The following is a 20,523-nucleotide window of genomic DNA, read 5'->3' as shown; positions in this document are numbered from 1 at the left end:
GCTCGCAATGAAATGTCTTTAAAGATACACTTAACGAAAAGAGAAGGGATTGCATGAGCAATGAGTGAGTGAGTTGGGTTTAACGTCGTTTTTAACAGTATTCCAGTTATATCACGGCGTGTCAGCTTAATGTGGGAGGAAAGCCCGAAGTGATGCAGGTCTCAGACGTTTACCACTTCGGTGAAACCCACCAGCGCGGGTATGGTGCTGACAAACCTCGAAACATAATCGGGGCAAACAGGGATTCGAACCCACAATCATCGGTTTCTGGCGTGCCCAAGGGACGCAACTCTGCATAGCGAATCGCGGCGCCTTAGACGACTGGACCACCCTTGCCCCCACATGAGCTATGAATAGGTGGTGATTAGGAATAGCAACAGGTTTTTTTAAATAATGGGAGCCTATAGAGAGTTTGTGGGGCAGACTTTGACTTCGTGCGCACCAGTGGCTGTAGTTTAGCAGTTTGTAACAAATCTTTGCAGATCAACAAGGGGACTTACTCCGGATCCAAAGGACTGCCATGATTAAATCACCATCTAACATCCTTCATGCAATTTTTCTTGGGTTTTGTTTGTTCTTTTACCCCGCACTCAGTCATATCCCATCAATATGACGGCGGTCTACAAATAATCGAGTCTGGACCAGACAATCCAGTGATTGATATCATGCGCATCGATCTACGCAATTGGGATACGATGACATAGATCAACCAAGTCAGCGAGCCTGACCTCCCGATCCCGTAGTCGCCTCTTACGACAAGCATAGTCGCCTCGTATGTCAAGCATGGGTTGCTGAAGACAATTCTAACCCGGATCTTCACGGGTCGCAATATAGTTGTAAACATACTATGGCATTCAATTCAACCCCTTCTTCTTTTCTTGAAGTGTATATGAAAAACAATAACAACAACATTTTCAGCAATATGCGAGTTTTATCACGCTTTATCACGGCACACAAATAACCAAGCCGATCCAGTGATTCACCAACAGAACCTTATTAGTTGTCCCAGAAGTCCAAAGGTCTACACGATAACAACAATATCACGCGTACTTTGGTTCGTTTAAACCCTTGAATCTATACTAAGTACCAATAGAAGCCCAACGCAAACACTTGCTGGCGGAAGCTGAACGAGTCTGAACAACAGCCTCGTGAGTTCAATATGGAATTAAGAGAATTACCCTGATTGCCCCGAGACTAGAATGTCAATCAATAATCTACCACAAAACAGGAGACAGGAAACTCTATGATGCTGTCACCAAACAACTGAGGCTGAAGATGTATATTTGAGGTCCAGTATCGCTGTGTGGTATACGACCGCCTCCGTGGTCTAGTGGTAGAGCGTCCGCCCGGAGAGCGGAAGGTCCGGGGTTCGATACCCGGCCACGTCATACAAAAGACGTAAAAAGTTGGCACTTGTTGTTACCATGTCTTGCGCTCAGGATTAAGGGGCTAAATTAGTGGGGTATCCATGTTAAACTGCGGCATGGTATCTCAGTATGCTGGCACTATAAATCGGCATCAGTCCGGACTAGTACAAGCAGCCACACACACACATACACGTGCATGCACTTCGCTATATAAGTGCAATAATCTTGGACGCGACGTTGAACCCCATTTCACCTCACCTCACCTCACCTCACCTCACCTGTGTGTTACTGCATGATAAAGTTCACTTAATGCCTCTTTTTCTGTGAAAATCTCCCAACATTCACGCTCGACGGCGTTACCGTAAGATAAGCCTAGGGTCGTGACCACCTACCATTATAGGTTGTAATTTGAAAATAAATAGTGATGGTCTTTATGAATTTCTTTTCACTTGAACTCTACATTTATTTTTTTGAAAGAGGTACGTGTATGTAGATTTTTTCGATAAATGCTGTGGTCAGTGGCGAGTCCATGAATATGCATCGATAGGAACGATACAATTCATGTTTACTACTTTCTAACGACATATATTTTATAACTGATATTTGATGAAGCTAAGCTTTCATCTATAATTTCACAAGAAGATTATTGTTCAAAATGAACTCCCTGCGATCGCTGTTTTCAGCTGTAGTGTATAAATAAACGGTGAGTGAGTGAGTTCCAGCAATATTATGACGGGGACATATGTAGGAATCGAATCTGGGCTTTCGGAGTGACGAACGCTTTAACCACAAGGCTACCCCACTGCCCGTATTAATGGACAGAACATCACATACTACACTGAGTATTATAAATGTATGTTTTTATCCTGTTTTAAACTTTTAAACCAAATGCACATACCTTTAAAAGAGTATGTCAAATGTTTCCATGTGCTGATTGTGTTTTAAGAAATGATTGGTCGATTTAAACAATCCTTAACGGCTTGTCAGCTTCCTGTAACAGGAAAGCCCAAAGTCATGTAAGTGGGTCAATGTTTACGGCGTTTGTGAAAAAGCAAATCGCATTGTAGGGGAGAATTAGAGATACGTAATCCTGGCTCTAAGGTATGCAACTCTGCAAAGCAAATCACCGCGCTTTTGATCTGTTAGTGACTTTTTGAACCCCCACTTAATTTTACATATAAACAAGATAAAATATTCTCAAGAGACCTACCTCACTTATACAGACGCATATAGACAAGAACGTACATCCGATTTTGGATTCTTGTCAATCTGGAATTTTTACGGTGAGCGGATGTCGGGGGTTCGCGTCATACAAAAAGACGTTAAAAGATGGTTCTTGTTGTTACCCTGCCTGGCGCTCGACATGACGGGGCTAAAACAAGTACTGGCCGGCTCGGAGTCAGTATACTGTGTCTGAGTGGGTATTCATGGACTCGTGGACTGCAGCATGGTATCTCAATGGACTTATTGTTAAATTCATGCCTGGACAGAAAGGACCATTTAAATTCGTTTCAATAATTAGCGAGAAAAATTGCTTATCTTTTCCAGACTCGATTATTTACAGGCCGACGTTATACAGCAGGAATATTCTGCGTTCACGGTTAAAAAAACAAACAAAATATTTCTGACAATGACGGCAAAGCCAAGTTTCTACCACTCTCCACTCAATGATTTTGCAACTTCACGGGACATCGCAATAACACGACATAAACAGCATGTTTGTTGTACCGGCACTCCCTGTCTTTGACCCGATCTCATCATCTATTGATGACACTGTATGTGCTCTTTATCAGCGTTCACGCCATCATCATACCAGCGTCTAGGGTACCAGATAACGTGGTGAGCATGGCGTGTTCCGTAAAGACAGAACGCTTTTTGAACTCAAAGCATCTTCTAGGCCACTGGAAAGGTTGATAGGCCTCCATGTTTTTGCTTCTTCGTTCGTCTAACGATACATGCCATAGTTCCCTATCAATAATGGCAGTAATGAATTTCATCAAGGCTGGAGACAAGATCAAAAGACGCGGCTATCATTGGAGATTGATACTTGAACATATCTTCCTAAATGACTTCCTGGAGGAAATTATTGCATTGGTAGAATCGAACATGCGTGATGCTCGACTTTCAAGATAGCCGAGAAAGGAATATCCTTGCGAGGGCTGCCAAGACAACATGTCACCTTGTATACAACACCCTCGAAGATCCGGGTCAGAATAGGTCTTCAGCATCCCATGCTTACCATAAAAGGCAATTACGCTTGTCTAAGTGAACTGACATCTTTCTTGTTGTTGACTGAATCAGGCTCGATAGTTGATTTTAATAAAGGTATGCATATGATTGGAAAGAGTCATGGCTCATGAAACATCTGCCTCTTTATTGGTGATAAATGACCCGTGAAGATCCGATGTAGAAGAGATCTTCAGCAACCCATGCTTAACGTAAGAGGCGACTAACGGGATCGGGTGGTCAGGCCCGCTGACTTGGTTGATGCGTGTCATCGTATCCTAAATACGTAGATCGATGTTCATGATGTCAATCACTGGATTGTTTGGTTCAGACTCGATTATTTACAGACCGTGTCATATAGCTACAGTATTGCTGAGTGCGGCGTTAAACAAAAACAAAACAAAAACAAAACAATCCTTGGATACAAGGCAATGACATGCATGTTTTTCTATCTATATACACTGATTGACATGAATAAGGAAACACTTTGTTTTAGATATGCTTTCATGGGTTCCAAGCCTTGTCTAACATGTCTACCTTGTCTACCTTGTTTACCTTGTCAACCTTATCTACCATGTCTACCTTGTCTACCATGTCTACCTTGTTTACCTTATCTACCATGTCTACCTTGTCTACCATGTCTACCTTGTTTACCTTATCTACCATGTCTACCATGTCAACTTTGTCTACCATGTCTAACTTGTCAACCTTGTCTACCATGTCTACCTTCTCTACCTTGTCTGCCATCTCTACCATGTCTACCTTGTCTACCTCGTCTACCTTCTCTGCCATGTCCATCTTATCTACCATGTCTAGCTTGTCTACCATATCTACCATGTCTACAATGTCTACCATGCCTACCTTGTCTACCATGTCTACCTTATCTACCTTGTCTGCCATCTCTACCATGTCTACCTTGTCTGCCATCTCTACCATATCTACCTTGTCTGTCATGCCTACCATGTCTACCTTGTCTACCATGTCTACCTTGTCTGCCACGTCTACCTTGTCTACCATGTCTACCTTGTCTGTCATGTCTACCATGTCTACCTTGTCTGCCATGTCTACCATGTCTACCTTGTCTGTCATGTCTACCATGTCTACCTTGTCTGTCATGTCTACCATGTCTACCTTGTCTGTCATGTCTACCTTGTCTACCATGTCTACCTTGTCTGTCATGTCTACCATGTCTACCTTGTCTGTCATGTCTACCTTGTCTGTCATGTCTGCCATGTCTACCTTGTCTGTCATGTCTACCTTGTCTGCCATGTCTACCTTGTCTACCATGTCTGCTATGTCTACCTTGTCTATCATGTCTACCTTGTCTGCCATGTCTACCTTGTCTATCATGTCTACCTTGTCTGCCATACCTACCTTGTCTACCATGTCTACCTTCTCTACCTTGTCTGCCATCTCTACCATGTCTACCTTGTCTGTCATGTCTACCATGTCTACCTTGTCTGTCATGTCTACCTTGTCTGTCATGTCTGCCATGTCTACCTTGTCTCTCATGTCTACCTTGTCTGCCATGTCTACCTTGTCTATCATGTCTACCTTGTCTGCCATGTCTACCTTCTCTACCTTGTCTACCTTCTCTATCTTGTCTGTCATGTCTACCTTGTCTACCATGTCTACTATGTCTACCTTGTCTATCATGTCTACCTTGTCTACCATGTCTACCTTGTCTGCCACGTCTACCTTGTCTGCCATGTCTACCTTGTCTGTCATGTCTACCATGTCTACCATCTCTACCTTGTCTGCCATCTCTACCATATCTACCTTGTCTACCATGTCTACCTTGTCTGCCACGTCTACCTTGTCTACCATGTCTACCTTGTCTACCATGTCTACCATGTCTACCATATCTACCTTGTCTGCTATGTCTACCATATACGCTTTGGAAACAATGCACACATGTCTACATCTGGTTCTGTCGTGTTGGCATTTGTATGCTTATTTCGTTATATTGTTCATTTTTCCCATATTCGTTTCCATCAGTATATGAAGATGTACATGGATGCCTGATAATATTAGACATTCCTGATGATCTATATGTGTATATTTTTTTACATCATGTACACTTGGTCATATCTTGCCTATTTGATATCAGTAATTATATAACTTCAAAGCCATAGAAAACAACTGGATTATCCAACGACACTGATTAAATTGGTCGAAAAATACAATTGAGTGAGTGAGTATGGTTTGACGCCGCTTTTAGCAATATTCCAGCAATATCACGACGGGGGACACCAGAAATGGGCTTCACACATTGTACCCATGTCGGGAATCGAACCCGGGTCTTCGGCGTGACGGGCGAACGCTTTAACCACTAGGCTAACTGACAGCCCCCGAAAAATTCAAAAAATGGTGAAAAGTGTATAAATTGATTCCTGAAAATCGGTAATGACACAGATGTTCGAAAGATGTTGTTACACTGATACCATATTTTAATCATATTTTTGGGAGAGATTATATTGTCTCATATTTAGTAAGACTTAATACAATATTTGAATAAAACGTAAAATGTACGTCAGAAATTGTATGAAACTTTTAAACAAACAGTATTCCATATTTCAAGTTTTGAAGTTCTCAAACTCCTCTTTCGTGAAATGTTATCTAAGCTTTTACCTTGTCAGGGTAAACAATATTTCATTAATCTTTAATACATCATGTATATTTCTGTCGCATCTAATACAAAGAACGTTGCTGATTCTAACAACCTTGTCAAATAGTAATTGATTTCCCATTAACTCTACATGTATGTGGAAATTACACGAGGACGTGCCCCGTACTTCTGACGACCACCTTCTACACTGTCCATATACTCATCCGTAGAAGCCAAAGTTGTATGTGCAGCTGAAGAACTTAACGTTATGATTCGCAGAGCGGTGGTGCAATCTTGGGGTAACTGATGCGGACATTAAGGTGATGGCGAAGCCGTTAGATGTTCACGCATCAGAACCTTTCCACCCCGGTAAAGTACTGAGATCACATTTCAATACCAAATAGCATGCAGTACAGTTATCGGCATATATATTGATAGACAGACAGACAGACAGACAGACAGACAGACAGACATGTTGTTTATTTGAGTCTCACCTCACAAAAATATTTACATAGATACATATAAAAGGACATTAAAGTGAGCCACCCGTTAAGGGTTACAAGAGATTTAAAATATATCACAGTATATACAGCATAAATATATTGACAATAGTGTAAAAGGGGTATGTAAAATATACTACCCGTAACTAGCCATATAAAATATATTTCTTCGTTGGAGAATTAAAAAGCAGGTTTGGGCTGTAAAATATACACAATATCTAAAAAGTACAATAAGTTTATCAGTATTGCATAACTCTAGAAAGTTGGGATAGCTAAAACTGACCTTTTCGTATAAACTTCCACGCAAATCATCGTACACAGGGCAATCCAGCAATACATGACATTCATCTTCAATACTTTCCTTACACTGAAAACACACTCTTTCATTCACATTCATATTCGTATATCTGCCTGTTTCCAACTTCAGGGGAGCAGTACCTGATCTAAATTTGGAGAAGGCAGAGCGGTAAGAACGAGGCATAAACATACTTACATAACTTCCACACCCATACCCATCTTTAAACATTCTATACGTAGTATATACGTATATATACGTATATATACTATGTAATTTATTACCACCCTTTCTTCCGCCAGGCTTGCATAACCGTTCATTCCAATCAGACACATACTTTCCCATGCATATATATATCTTGCACACGTACAACTACACTTTTCACGCTAACATTCTTAGAAATATTCAGACCCCATTCGTTCAGCTTTGCCCTCACACGAAAATACCAGTTTTTACACGTCCACCGACATAACGTTCAGACCACATAAAAACATACTTATTTAATCTAAGGGACATTGATATGTTACCCACTCTCAAATGACAAACATACGTCACTCACCCACGCACAGACTGGTGACACATTTACATGAATTTCGTGTCACACTTGTCAACATGACATTTGTTTATAGGTGTGTTGCAATGTAACACGTTTACATAAATATATTAATATTTAATATTTTAAACTGATAATGATAAAGGATCACCTGAAACGACTTAAAAATAGCCCGAAAGACTTTCAGTGGTTCATTCATAGACAGCCGTGTACGCCAAATAGAAATAATCTCTTTCGACCGATTATCTAGACTGGTGATATTGTTGCTTACACAATATATTTGTTGCTTGCTATTTTTGTTTCTGTGTGTTTAAAGTTTCCTGTTTGAACACTGTAATAGATTTAGAATTCTCCAAACTTGTTTACTAAACATAAATTAAAAAAAAATCAAAAAAAATCGTGTTGATCACGAGGCTCTGTGACTCTTAGTAAATAATGCCGCGTCTCTCTCTCTCTCTCTCTCTCTCTCTCTCTCTCTCTCTCTGTCTCTCTCTCTGTTGCAGATATTAGGGCTTAGAAAACACGTGACTCATTCGCTCCGCATTCGTCGGGAACAACATATGTCTGTATCGATATTGTAGATTTCAATTTATCCCAGTTATGTAACGTCATGATCAGTGACGCGCGTCAATGAATGACGACAGACAGACAGACAGATTTATATTTAAGTCTCACCTCATAAATGTACATTATGAAATACAGCATCTTATTAAAATTTGAGCCACTCCACTTGGAGTTATGAAAGACTATATATACTATTTACACATATATACAGATATATATTAAAAAAGTATATAAACAACGTGTTTAGCGACGATATAAAATGTCTTTTCTTTTCTTTAAAATATAATAGCAGGTTTTGCCCGCAAACGACATTGTCAACCTCTGTCTCCATAAAATCAAGGTAATTTTAAGACGAAACCATTGACCTAGATAGTGTTGCTTTCAACCATTTACCACAGCAACTCTGACCATTAACTTCGTTCAGACTAGGATGACATCTCCCTTCATCATCAGCTGTGGAACATCCGTTACAATTCTCCCCAAGGGATACAAGCATCCGGCTTCGACCCTCATCATCAACACAATCCCAAATCACCATGTCATGTACTCTAACTTGTTGACATTAGGTTGGTAGTGGCGGTACAATACAAAGGCCCGGAGTCCTAGACCTAATGCTAACTGAAATCTTAGCGTTGTCCTACCTGGGCTCAACCAATGGCATAACTAGTTATAAAAGCCTCCCATTCGGCGTACAGGTAAAAGCTGCGGGTTGGCGACGAGCGTCAGTCGACTACGTGAAGCGACGGGGGCTATACATGTGGTTACTGGCTATTGTTGCGCTTGGATCAATACACAATGGGTAAGTACAGATACAAACATTTCAGCGGCACGTGATTACCAGTGCGTGGATTACTATCGCTGTGGGCTTCAGGTGTGTTCTGAACATGAGGCTTGCTCGCCTTCTGCACGTCGCATGTACTAGACACATATACGAGCCTTATAGAACAATGGCCATCGGTATTCGATACCCATGCATATTGCATGAATATTTCTCCCAGCGAGGCTTTTTAAAATGTTTCTTTTAATTAAGGTAGTTTTAATGCCAACTTTCAGATTTAATGTCAGACAATGGATTCAGCATATACCTTATGCATACACGTATATTATTCAGCAACATTGTTCATATGTTCATGTATTTTCATGTATATGCATATAAGGTATAATCGAAGCATGTGCAGTGACACGTTTTGTTGTAAATCTCGAAGTTTCAATCGGACAAGGTTTACAGCTGAATCATGTTGCTTGTGATCGCGTGTTTATTCGCAGCTATCCTGTCAATATAGTTGCACCATAACGCTCCAGTGGTTCTACAACCACTCTATTCATACAGAAGAAATGGGTCATTGTCGTCTTTGTTGGTAACTCGACTTTGTGTGTGGCAGTTATACAATATGCTTAACAGTGTAAGGTGTTCAATAGCAGATCGCCAGTACAATCCCCCCGTGGTACGAATTATGAGCGAGCCGCCGATATATACCCACATTGAAAACGTGAAAAAACAAACTCGTATTGGACTGGAAGGATCCCGATTCAATTAAATTTAAGGTAAAGGGTAGTATAACACTTTTTCATTTCTCGTGAGCCATCAATGTGAAATTGCCTTAGTTTGTACAGTATTGTGTCACAGGTTGAACGGTAGGTTTATTTGTTATCGACGCACTCCAGCAATATTCCAGCTATGTGACGGCGGTCTGTAATAATCGAGTCTCAGTAGCATCGATCTACGCAAATGGGATACGATGACATGCATCTACCAAGTCAGCGAGCCTGACCAACCGATCCCGTAGTCGCCTTTTACGGCAAGAATGGGTTGCCTTTCTAACGGGTCTCATCACAAAGTGTCACTTCGACTAAACTGCATGGCAAAAGGAAAGTGCACTAAAGGTGTGGTCAGGCTCGCTGACTTGTTGATGCATGTGAACGTATCCCAATCACTGGGATTGTCTCGTTCTGGTCTGGACCAGACTCGATTATTTACAGACCGCCCTCATATACCTGGAATATTGCTGAGTGCGGCTTTAAAAAACAATCAAACAAACAAAACATTATGATGATATTCAGATAGCGTGCATGCTCAACCTATCATATATTCCTATTTGCCAGGTGTCTTAATGAGCAAAATTAGTAGCGATTTATGTCAATACACATGACAGCACACAGTGGTATTTGACTGAATATAATAATTATTTGATTTAATTTTATTTTCGGCGCATGATATGTTTTTGCTTTCTGAATTATGCGCTATGCATCCTTGGTAACCTATAAACACAAATAAAGGAGAAGAATATTGATAAACGTACTGTAATATTAACGTCGATGAACGCCAACGCCAACGCCATGTATTTGACAAATAAACTGCCAAGCAAACGATTTCCATCCATGGTGGCTAAAATGAAACAAATAAGAAATGGTTATTCGATTGTGATGTTTGTTTGTTTGTTGTTTAACGCCACACTCAGCAATATTCAAGCTATATGACGGCGGTCTGTAAGTAATCGAGTCTGGACCAGACAATCCAGTGATTGACAACATAAGCATCGATCCACGCAGTTGTGATACGATGACATGTATCAACCAAGTCAGCGAGTCTGACCACCCGATCCCGTTAGTCGACTCTTACAACAAGCATAGTCACCTTTTACGGCAAGAATGGGTTGCTGAAGACCTATTCTACCCCGGATCTTCACGATCGGAAATCATAGTTGTGTTTTTGACCTTAAGTTTGCAGTGTTTCGGCAACTGTTTTCACCAAGGTAACATTTTTTTATAACATTTGTAATTGTTTGGTCAAATCCTATTTTCAAATGTATACTTTCTTTTGCCCGGCAGTTTAAAACAAAATAAAATAATGTAAACCGTGTGCGTTTCCAAACTAAAATCTTCATTCACTACACACGTGATGAATTTGAACACTTAACCTAATTTCAGACGTGCGTTCAAGGAATTTAATCAAAAAAACATATATCGTTAAATGTTTTAACCATATTTGATAATAATTAAAATTTCGACGAATGTTACCTTTATCAAGGTTCATAAGTTCATAATTAAATTTACATTCGTATTTTGCAAAGATATTAAAAACATTCCAAAGGAATATATCCAGCGGGAATTAATTAGGAACTATTCTGGATGGAGAAACTGAAATTGTTGATCTCCCGTCCATTATCAGGTGTGTCGGTGGTGTTGACGTGTATTAGTCATTGATATGTACTATATCACTCATGTGCTAAGTACTCACATATCTATAGACTACAGGGATCAGGTGTATACTAATGTCAGCTTTAACACACTATCAAGTAACATATTTGGCATATAGAGCTTTTCATACAACCTCCGGTAAGCTTGATTAATTGCGTCCGCGATGCTCTCATTCAAATACTCCGTCACGATCCAACAGTCATTAGCAATGGCGCTGTTATTTATATATTTCTACGGAAGGAACTAATTCTGGTGATGACATGTATTGTCATACGATATATATATATATATACACATACACACACACACACACACACACACAATTTCCAAACGACTTATATTCAAACCGCTACTGCTTAGAAGCTTCAGACGGACATGTAGACCTTTCTAATATATATATTCGTTTGGAATGTTTTTAATATCTTTGCAAAATACGAATGTAAATTTAATTATGAACTTATGAACCTTGATAAAGGTCTACATGTCCGTATATATATATATATATATATATATATGATCCAGTTGCAGAAGAGGGTGCTCAATACCAAGTAGACCATAAATACAGATTCACCACGCACACATTGTACTGCGTACGATCATCAGACATCTTGAACAATCGTTTTAATTTGACCCTATCTTCTTTGCTCGGCTTGGGAGTTAACCATGGCGACAGGTGGAAATGCGCTTGCTTCTTTTGTTTAGCTTGTTAGTTTTTAGCATGAGAATCTCGAGCTTCTCGTCCATGCATAGATTGCAAATCCCTGAGTCTCTTTTGTTGGTATTGGACTACTTGATTATGTCCCATTTGATTTTGTAATTGGCTTTGTTTCTTTTCAACTTCCAGATGTGTTTGGAGAGTTCTGTCTCTTTTTCATATTTCTCAATTCTGAACGATTTTGTGTGATTGTTATACCTTGTCTTGAAGTAACGCTTGCTAACCCAATGAAGGATACATCATTGGTTGGCTAACCAATCAATCAAATCAAAGGACTGTAACTGCAGACAAAAACCCAATTGCCCAATGAACAGTAAAAGCCTGACTCGTGACCTCGTCTATAAGGCCATGGTTACAACAGATACCAGTTCAAGACATGTGCTATCTTATATTAGTAAATGCATGACGCTTTTTATGGACAACAAGTTCTTTTATTCTTTGTCACGACGTCTCAGATCTACTTTTTGCTCATTCATCAGGTGAATGAAGGAGCGTGAAGTACCTTCAACATTCACCTGATGAATGAGCGTGGAGTACCTTCAACATTCACCTGATGAATGAGCGTCGAGTACCTTCAACATTCACCTGATGAATGAGCGTCGAGTACCTTCAACATTCTCCTGATGAATGAGCATGAAGTACCTTCAACATTCACCTGATGAGTGAGCGTGGAGTACCTTCAACATTCACCTGATGAATGAGCATGAAGTACCTTCAACATTCACTTGATGAATAAAAATGAAGTACCTTCAACATTCACCTGATGAAGAAGCATAAGTTCCTTCAACATTCACCTGATGAGTGAGCGTGAAGTACCTTCAACATTCACCTGATGAATGAGCGTCGAGTACCTTCAACATTCTCCTGGTGAATGAGCATGAAGTACCTTCAACATTCACTTGATGAATGAGCATGAAATACCTTCAACATTCACCTGATGAGTGAGCGTGGAGTACCTTCAACATTCATCTGATGAATGAGCATGAAGTACCTTCAACATTCACTTGATGAATAAAAATGAAGTACCTTCAACATTCACCTGATGAGTGAGCATGAAAGTACCTTCAACATTCACCTGAAGAATGAGCATGAAATACCTTCAACATTCACCTGATGAATGAGGAAGAAGTACCTCCAACATTCTCTTCAAAAAGTTCAGGAAACGTGTTTTATACATGTGTCTACCTTAATTGAAATGGTCATGATTATCTCATCTCGAAACTGGTAAACTTTACGTGATGAGATGAAACTGACATTTGATTATCATGATTATCATTGGAGTGTGGGTCAATTCCCCATACTGACTTACCCCTGACACTATACAAAAGAAATGAAACGACACACAACTTAGAATTATTTCACAGTTAGCATTGTTTACACAATGCCCACATACATTGCAGCATATTGTTGAGATTTGTTCTTTCAAAGCAGAAATAACATAGAAATTACATGACGACATGTCATTAATAGGAGTAGAACATTTTCCAACTTTGTTTGAGGAAAAAGTATTCTGAGTAAATATCATGTGGGGAAATGTCTGGTTTGGAGAAAACGAAGGAAGATAATCCGATATGACATTCATTTCATTTGACATTTTCTATATCCACGAAGAGACAATGATTGTCGAGCAATATTCCAGCAGCTCTAGCCTTTAGTGTCTACATTTCACAACTTTAGAGGTACAATCGATTATGTTTTTTCAACGAAGATTTTACAGATCGTAATACGACTCTTGCTCAAATGTTGATTTGCGTTACAGCATTAAATGCCCTAGCAGATCTTTTAAAACGTGTTATGGCAGACATGTGGAGGATATTTCCAAATCAGTGTTCAATATTATGTCTGATGCAGTTCCCTTTTTTGACTTGTACAACATATCCCCAAGTTTTTTTTCATGTGGACAACTGATTTGCCTTTGCATGTGTTTGTGATAGATGCCACCAGTGGGATATTACGCCCGCCCTTTCGTGAACACCAGGCCGTTATATCATCACTGCTTTATAGTGATTGATAAACACATATATACTTATGATATGCACATATTTGTTTTAATAATGGAAAGGGTTTATTTGCTTTTATATATTTATGTGGTTGTTCCGATGAAACTGTCTTTGTGTGTTGTCATACATTGATTCTCATTTTATTCATGTGGGATGTGATATTCTAGACATCACTTTTACACATTAAATGTTTGATTGTAGATTTGTATAAATGGCAATCTTAACGAGGCGGATGAATTGACAAAGAAAATAGTGTATTGCAATGTACATACACATTAGTTAAAAATGTCCTCGGTAATATCCTCTTATTCTAGACATCACTTTGCACATGAAATGTTTGACTGCAGAATTGTTAGAAATGACAATATTCATGAGGCGGATGTATTGACAAAGAAAATAGTGTGTAGCAAAGTACATACACATTAGTTACGAAGAAATTATAAAGTACGTGACAAATACCCCTTGTGCATTTCTAAAAAAAAGTGTACGTCCTGAAATGTGTAAATAGATCTATTGATCTCGATCACGCAATGAACAGGTTCAGTTGTTAAATCCGTCCACCACAAAAAAAAAAGAAAGGAAAAAGACAAGAAAAAAAATACAACAAGAAAAAAAAACCACGCTAAAAGGGATAACGCTTTATCCCTCTATCGCTCTTTCACACCGAACTAGCTCAGTTCAATGATATAGTATTTAAACAGTTAGGGGTAAAAGAAAGTATTACGAGTTTTTTGTTATGTAATTGCAAATTTAAAGAACTGTTGTTAAATTCCATTATGTCTATTTAACCATCTCCCAATCCTACTTCAGTTTGTAAACAGTTATCAGTGGCTGGATACTTTTGTGTAAATATAAATGAATTTATAACCACATGATCCCTGCCATGTTGGAAATGCCGAAAACCCCCCAAATGTATTGATTTTCAAAGATAAGATGTATAAGCTACCCATCATCAGACGTGTATTTTGCAAATTTAATTTAATTTTTCAAAAACGTTTTAAATCAAATTATATCTTTAAAAGTATAACCAAGTAATGTTTGTGTGGTGACTAAGCGCCAGTTAAGTTTTTTATAAAACATTTCGAAAATTAAGATATTTTCAATGAAAATCAAACATATAATTTAATCAACCGAGATGAATAGTGTTTTTCCCATAATAATCTATATTCACTATGAATTTACCCTCGCGATATTTTAAACACAGAATCTGTTTTAAGAAAACGATTAATGTTGTGGTAGAGTTACATAATCAGATTGGAAACATGGTATTGATTTGTTTTATCCATTGTGCTGGTTTGAAAGTGAGCCTATTTACTTTGCCCAACAAACAAACGCATGTATCACTGCATGTTATGTAGGCTGTTTTGATTGATATATTGAGTTGACTTTCTCTGGTATATTTGTTACTGTCAACATCCGGATTGTGTTGCTAAGGGAAGCATTCATTGTTGCCTTTGTATTACTTTGTTGCGGGAAAAAAGGTTTAATAACGTTATATATTTGTTCTCGTCAATGTCAGAGATCCCGAGTAGACATGTGTTAGAATTGGGCGCATGGATCCGTTCCACAAAGCGATCTTTGCATTAAGGTGATCGCAACTTCCATACTTTAACACAGACTGACAGTCTTCCTTGTAGAACTGGGTTCAGATCTCTATTGCTTGTCGTAAAGAGCGAACACAACAGCGTTGGCAATTGCTCAAGATGACAGTCACAGGTTTGTTTGGTTCGGACTCTAGAAAGAACATGTCGACGTGATGTAGCTGGAATGTGGCGCTGAGCAACACAAAAAACAATGTCAAATATATTCTAGTATTCAAACTCCTCTCATTCACGCTCCTTCGCCTGTGAGGGTCAAAGTTACAATACAAGTAACTGTCTTTAAAAGAAGTCTGCATTTGTATCCTTGATACCATCTAGTGTCTTTTGAACTTAAATAAATACTATCAAGGCAAGGTAAACTAGTACCAAACATATGTATGGAAGTTATCAAAGTACTCACATTTATGCATTCTCAAATTAGGATTGATTTTGCTTCTATATGTTCATTCTTATTTGAGTTGCATCTTCGCTCAAAGAAACTTAAGCTGTTAAGTAATTAATGTATGCTTAGTTGATACTGTGTGATTTGATTTTAAATGTCCCTTTTAGTCTCGAACACTAAAATGTCAACGTAAGAAAGAAACAATATATTATGTATTTAATTGTACCAGCGAGATCATATTCTCAAAATGAATCCATGGTAGTATGTCTGTGGGTAATGAAAGGTTAAACCACTCACCAAGCCATGTGGTGAATCTAGGACATGGCGGATTGGTAGGTGGTGTCATCATGTTGGATATCGCAAGTAAATCTACCTTGTAGGACGAGGAAGACCCTTATGAAACTGTGACAATACCTGTGCTAATATTGCGCTGGTATGAACGGTGTTTTCAATTTGGCATTCCTATTGTCAAAGGAAAAATGTCCTCGGTAATATCCTCTTATTCTAGACATCACTTTGCACATGAAATGTTTGATTGCAGAATTGTTAGAAATGACAATATTCATGAGGCGGATGTATTGACAAAGAAAATAGTGTAAAGCAATGTACATACACATTAGTTACGGAAAAATTATAAAGTACGTGACAAATGCTCCTTGTGCATTTCTAAAAACGTGTACGCCCAGAAATGTGTAAATAGATCTATTGATCTCGATCACGCAATGAACAGGTTCAGTTGTTAAATCCGTCCACCACACAAAAAAAGAAGAAGAAAGACAAGAATAAAAGACAAGAACAATAAAAAAAACACACTAAAAGGGATAACGCTTTATCCCTCTATCGCTCTTTCACACCGAACTAGCTCAGTTCAATGATATAGGGCGTATCAGATGCACTAATGACCCTCCCCTCATGCTTTAGTCCTTGTACATTTTCTAAAACGACAAAATGCAACAGAATATTTAAAAAAAATATATAATGTCCATTACACCATGACCATGTAATGTTTATTGTTATTTGTAGTAGCGCCCTAGAGACCCTCATCTTATTCCCTCTAACCCCTACTCCCCCATATTAATCGAAGCATGCAAAAATATGTGAATGGAAAAACACGATAAGAACAATTAGAAGTAGAGCATTTGCTTTGAGCATGGAGGTATTCCCGGAGTAAAACGGGGTAAAACTCGTAACATCGTGACAAAACCAGTTGTAGTTCAAGTGGCGATACCTTCCCAATGCATTAGGGACAGGTAACCGAATGTGACACAAAGTTTCATTCTACGACATGATCGTTCAATCAGAAACAGGGAAAAGAAGTAAACACTACATAACTGCGGAAAAAACCAACAGAAAATGTATGTGAAAGACAAGCGCCTTTCTGGTAGCAAATTCCCTAACTGCATAACCAGGTCCGTCTGACCAGTGAGTGGAAGGTCGTTGGTTTGATCCCCGGTCGCGTCATACATAAACGTAAAAAGATGGTAGTTGTTGTTTCCCTGCCTGACGCTCGGCATTAACGGGAACATACAAGGGCTGGTCGGAGTCAGCATCCTGCAGTTGTCTGAGTGGGGTATCCATGTTAAAAGTGCCGCAAGGTATCTCAGTGGGCGAGCATTATAAAACCGGCGTTACTTTGCACTAGTCCCGTGAAGATCTGGGGTAGAATAGGTCATCAGCAACCAATGCTTGCCGTAAAAGGCTACTATGCTTGCCGTAAAAGGCGACTAACGGGATCGGGTGGTCAGGCTCGCTGACTTGGTTGATGCATGTCATCGTATCCTTAATGCTTAGATCGATGCTCATGATGTCAATCACTGGATTGTCTGGTCCAGACTCGATCATTTGCAGACCGCCGTCATATAGCTCGGATATTGCTGAGTGTGGCGTTAAACAACCAACCAACAAACAAACTTTGCACTACTACAAGCAGACGCACGCACGGGTCTCAATAATCTTGAACGCGACGAATAATCTTTAAAAAAATCAAACACAATTCATTTTTGTTCTTATAAAATAATTGTTTTGCGTTCAAAAGGTCAATCAGACTATACTTGAGTTATGAAACCGTTACAACAGCTACATTTATATTATTCTGCTTTATACATCAGATCCTATGCTAACATTAGAACAATGATAATAACACAATTAATAATATAAATCACAAAAATAAATTGCAGCAAACGTATATGTAAACGCCATGGATAACCATTGTGAACACGTACACACACTGCTACACGTTTGATTATGTTCGTGCTGTCATAAATTCTAAATAATTAAATTGCTTAAGGTTAATAAATGATCAAATGATCTCATTCATGATAATTGCTACTTTGATGATGTCAATTTATACCGAATCTCGATAAATATATCCGATTTAAGTCATTACTTGCAAGAGTGATTTCTCTTACATGTCATGCGTTACATCATTTTCTATTGTTGCTGTCAGTACTGCACATTGAGCATTATATTAAAAATGAATTATTGACTGATCAAATAATGTTTGCTTCTAGAATACTTACAAAGGTTTTGATAACGTATTACTACAAGGAAGTGGTTTGGTGAGGTGAAATGGGGTTCAACGACGCGTTCAAGATCATTGTGCTTATATCGAGACGTGCATGCACGTGTGATTGTGTCTGTTTGTATTAGTCCGAACGAATGCCGATTTTATAGTGCTATCTCACTGAGATATCATTTTAAACAAGAATACCCCACTCAGACACAGTATACTGATTCCGAGCCGACCAGTCCTTGTTTTAGCCCCTTAAAGCCGAGCGCCAGACAGGGTGATAACAAGTATCATCTTTTAACATCCTTTGGTATGACGCGGTGATCGAATCCCCAGCCATTCACTCTCCGGGCGGACGCTTCTCCACTAGACCACGGAGACGGTCTTTATAAGTTCATCATTAGTTCATCAACTACAAAATACGTATAATACCTGAGTGAATATGATTTAACGCCGATTTTAGTAATCTTCCAGCAATATCATGGTGGGGACACCAGAAATGGTCTTCGGCGTGACGAGCGAACGCTTTCACCACTAGGATATCCCACTGCCCGTGAAGATTCCGGGGTAGAATAGTTCTTCAGCAACCCATGCTTGTCGTAAAAGGCGACTAACGGGATCGGATGGTCAGCTCACTGACTTGGTTGATACATGTCATCGATCCCAATTGCGTGGACCGATGCTCATGATATCAATCACTGGATTGTCTGGTCCAGACTCGATTATTTACAGACCGCCGTCATATAGCTGGAATATTGCTGAGTGCGGCGTTAAACAACAAACAAACCAACCAACCCACCGCCCTTTGTACATACCGAATTGATATAAGTTCATGCCGTCACCAATTTACAATTTGGCTTCGTCCTATTTGGTAATCATGTGCTGGTGTTGTTTTCTTTTGCATTTATGACCGCCTCCATTTGACAAAGCGTCTGCCCTGAGAGCGGAACGTCGGTGATTCGATCCCTTGGCTGCGTCATGCCAAAAGACGTTAAAAAATGGTACTGGTTGTTACCCTTCCTGGCGATCATAAGTGGTTAAAGTCAAAGACTGGTCAGAATAATGTGTGCAAGCGGGGTATCAACGTTGGACATGTCATCTTAGTGGAATAGCACTATAATATCGGCATTAGTCCAGACTAGTACAAGCAGCCAGACACGCAGTTTCATGGGCGTCGCTTTTCCAGTGCAATAATCTTGACCGCTATGTTAAACGCCATTTCACCTCTCGTCACCTCTGGTTCATTCACAAGAGAATAGGCCGTTTCAGCCGGTACTAAATTCTTGTTATTCGAGTACATAGGGTGACTACATCACGTGACCTGGCTGATTATATATCTTCGTTTTCTAACTTCTCGAATCGCTCCTGCTGTTATCAACCACTGGCTTGGCTGATCTATTCGGTTATTTACAAAACGCTTGATGCAGCCAGAATATTATTGTTTGCGGTGTAAAACAAAACTCACTCACCCACTTTATAATTAAGCATCGCCACTGCACCGGGTACATGTACCTTCTTTATATTATAGCCGCATTTTGTATATACTAATTTCATTGCGACTTTGAGAGCACGGACAGAAAAGTTTCGTACATTTGAACTTATCTTTAAAAAATGTGTCATATACATATGATTTTTATATCCCATGTTATCTGTACATATAACTTTCGTAGGCGCATTTTTGAATTTCTAATGAATATTTTATGCGTTATCTTTTACTATTTTACCAAGGTAGATCAGGCTTCAATTTCATATTCAGATTCAATTATTTAGAACCTTAAATCTATAATCATATCTTTAAAACCTTATATAAATATATTATGTTACATGATAACCATTAAGATGCAGGACGTTTACCACTTGGATGAAACTCACGTGCACAGGCATAGTGCGCTGATAGTAATCGGGCGAGTCGCGTATTCTTGTCAACGCTCGTAGGATTTTGTCATACCTTGGGTGAAACTGCACAACTAATTCCTGATCCTTAGTCGACCCCTGCCTCCGTGCC

General features: G+C 39.2%; 2 protein-coding genes across 2 annotated transcripts in view; one reads left to right on the top strand and one right to left on the bottom strand.

Moving 5' to 3' along the window:
- Window positions 1-4,097: 4,097 nt before the first annotated feature.
- On the bottom strand, window positions 4,098-5,447 carry LOC139451101 (homeobox-like protein HDP1). Its single transcript, XM_071232899.1, has one exon. The coding sequence runs from the start codon at window positions 5,445-5,447 to the stop codon at window positions 4,098-4,100; it is 1,350 nt and encodes a 449-aa protein (XP_071089000.1).
- A 3,366-nt stretch (window positions 5,448-8,813) lies between these two features.
- LOC139449619 (glycine receptor subunit alpha-2-like) overlaps window positions 8,814-20,523 on the top strand; it is a 39,189-nt gene continuing 27,479 nt past the window's right edge. Inside the window, exon 1 of the mRNA XM_071231095.1 lies at window positions 8,814-8,912. Within this exon, the coding sequence (XP_071087196.1) occupies window positions 8,869-8,912 (44 nt within the window). The 5' untranslated portion in view covers window positions 8,814-8,868. The remainder of the gene's footprint in view (window positions 8,913-20,523) is intronic.

This window comes from Haliotis cracherodii, unplaced genomic scaffold (genome assembly GCF_022045235.1).
Source record: "Haliotis cracherodii isolate W230 unplaced genomic scaffold, xgHalCrac1.p SCAF_8, whole genome shotgun sequence".
In the NCBI taxonomy this organism is placed as follows: domain Eukaryota; kingdom Metazoa; phylum Mollusca; class Gastropoda; order Lepetellida; family Haliotidae; genus Haliotis; species Haliotis cracherodii.
Note: the sequence above shows the minus strand (reverse complement) of the source record. Positions and strands in the feature narration are given on the sequence as shown.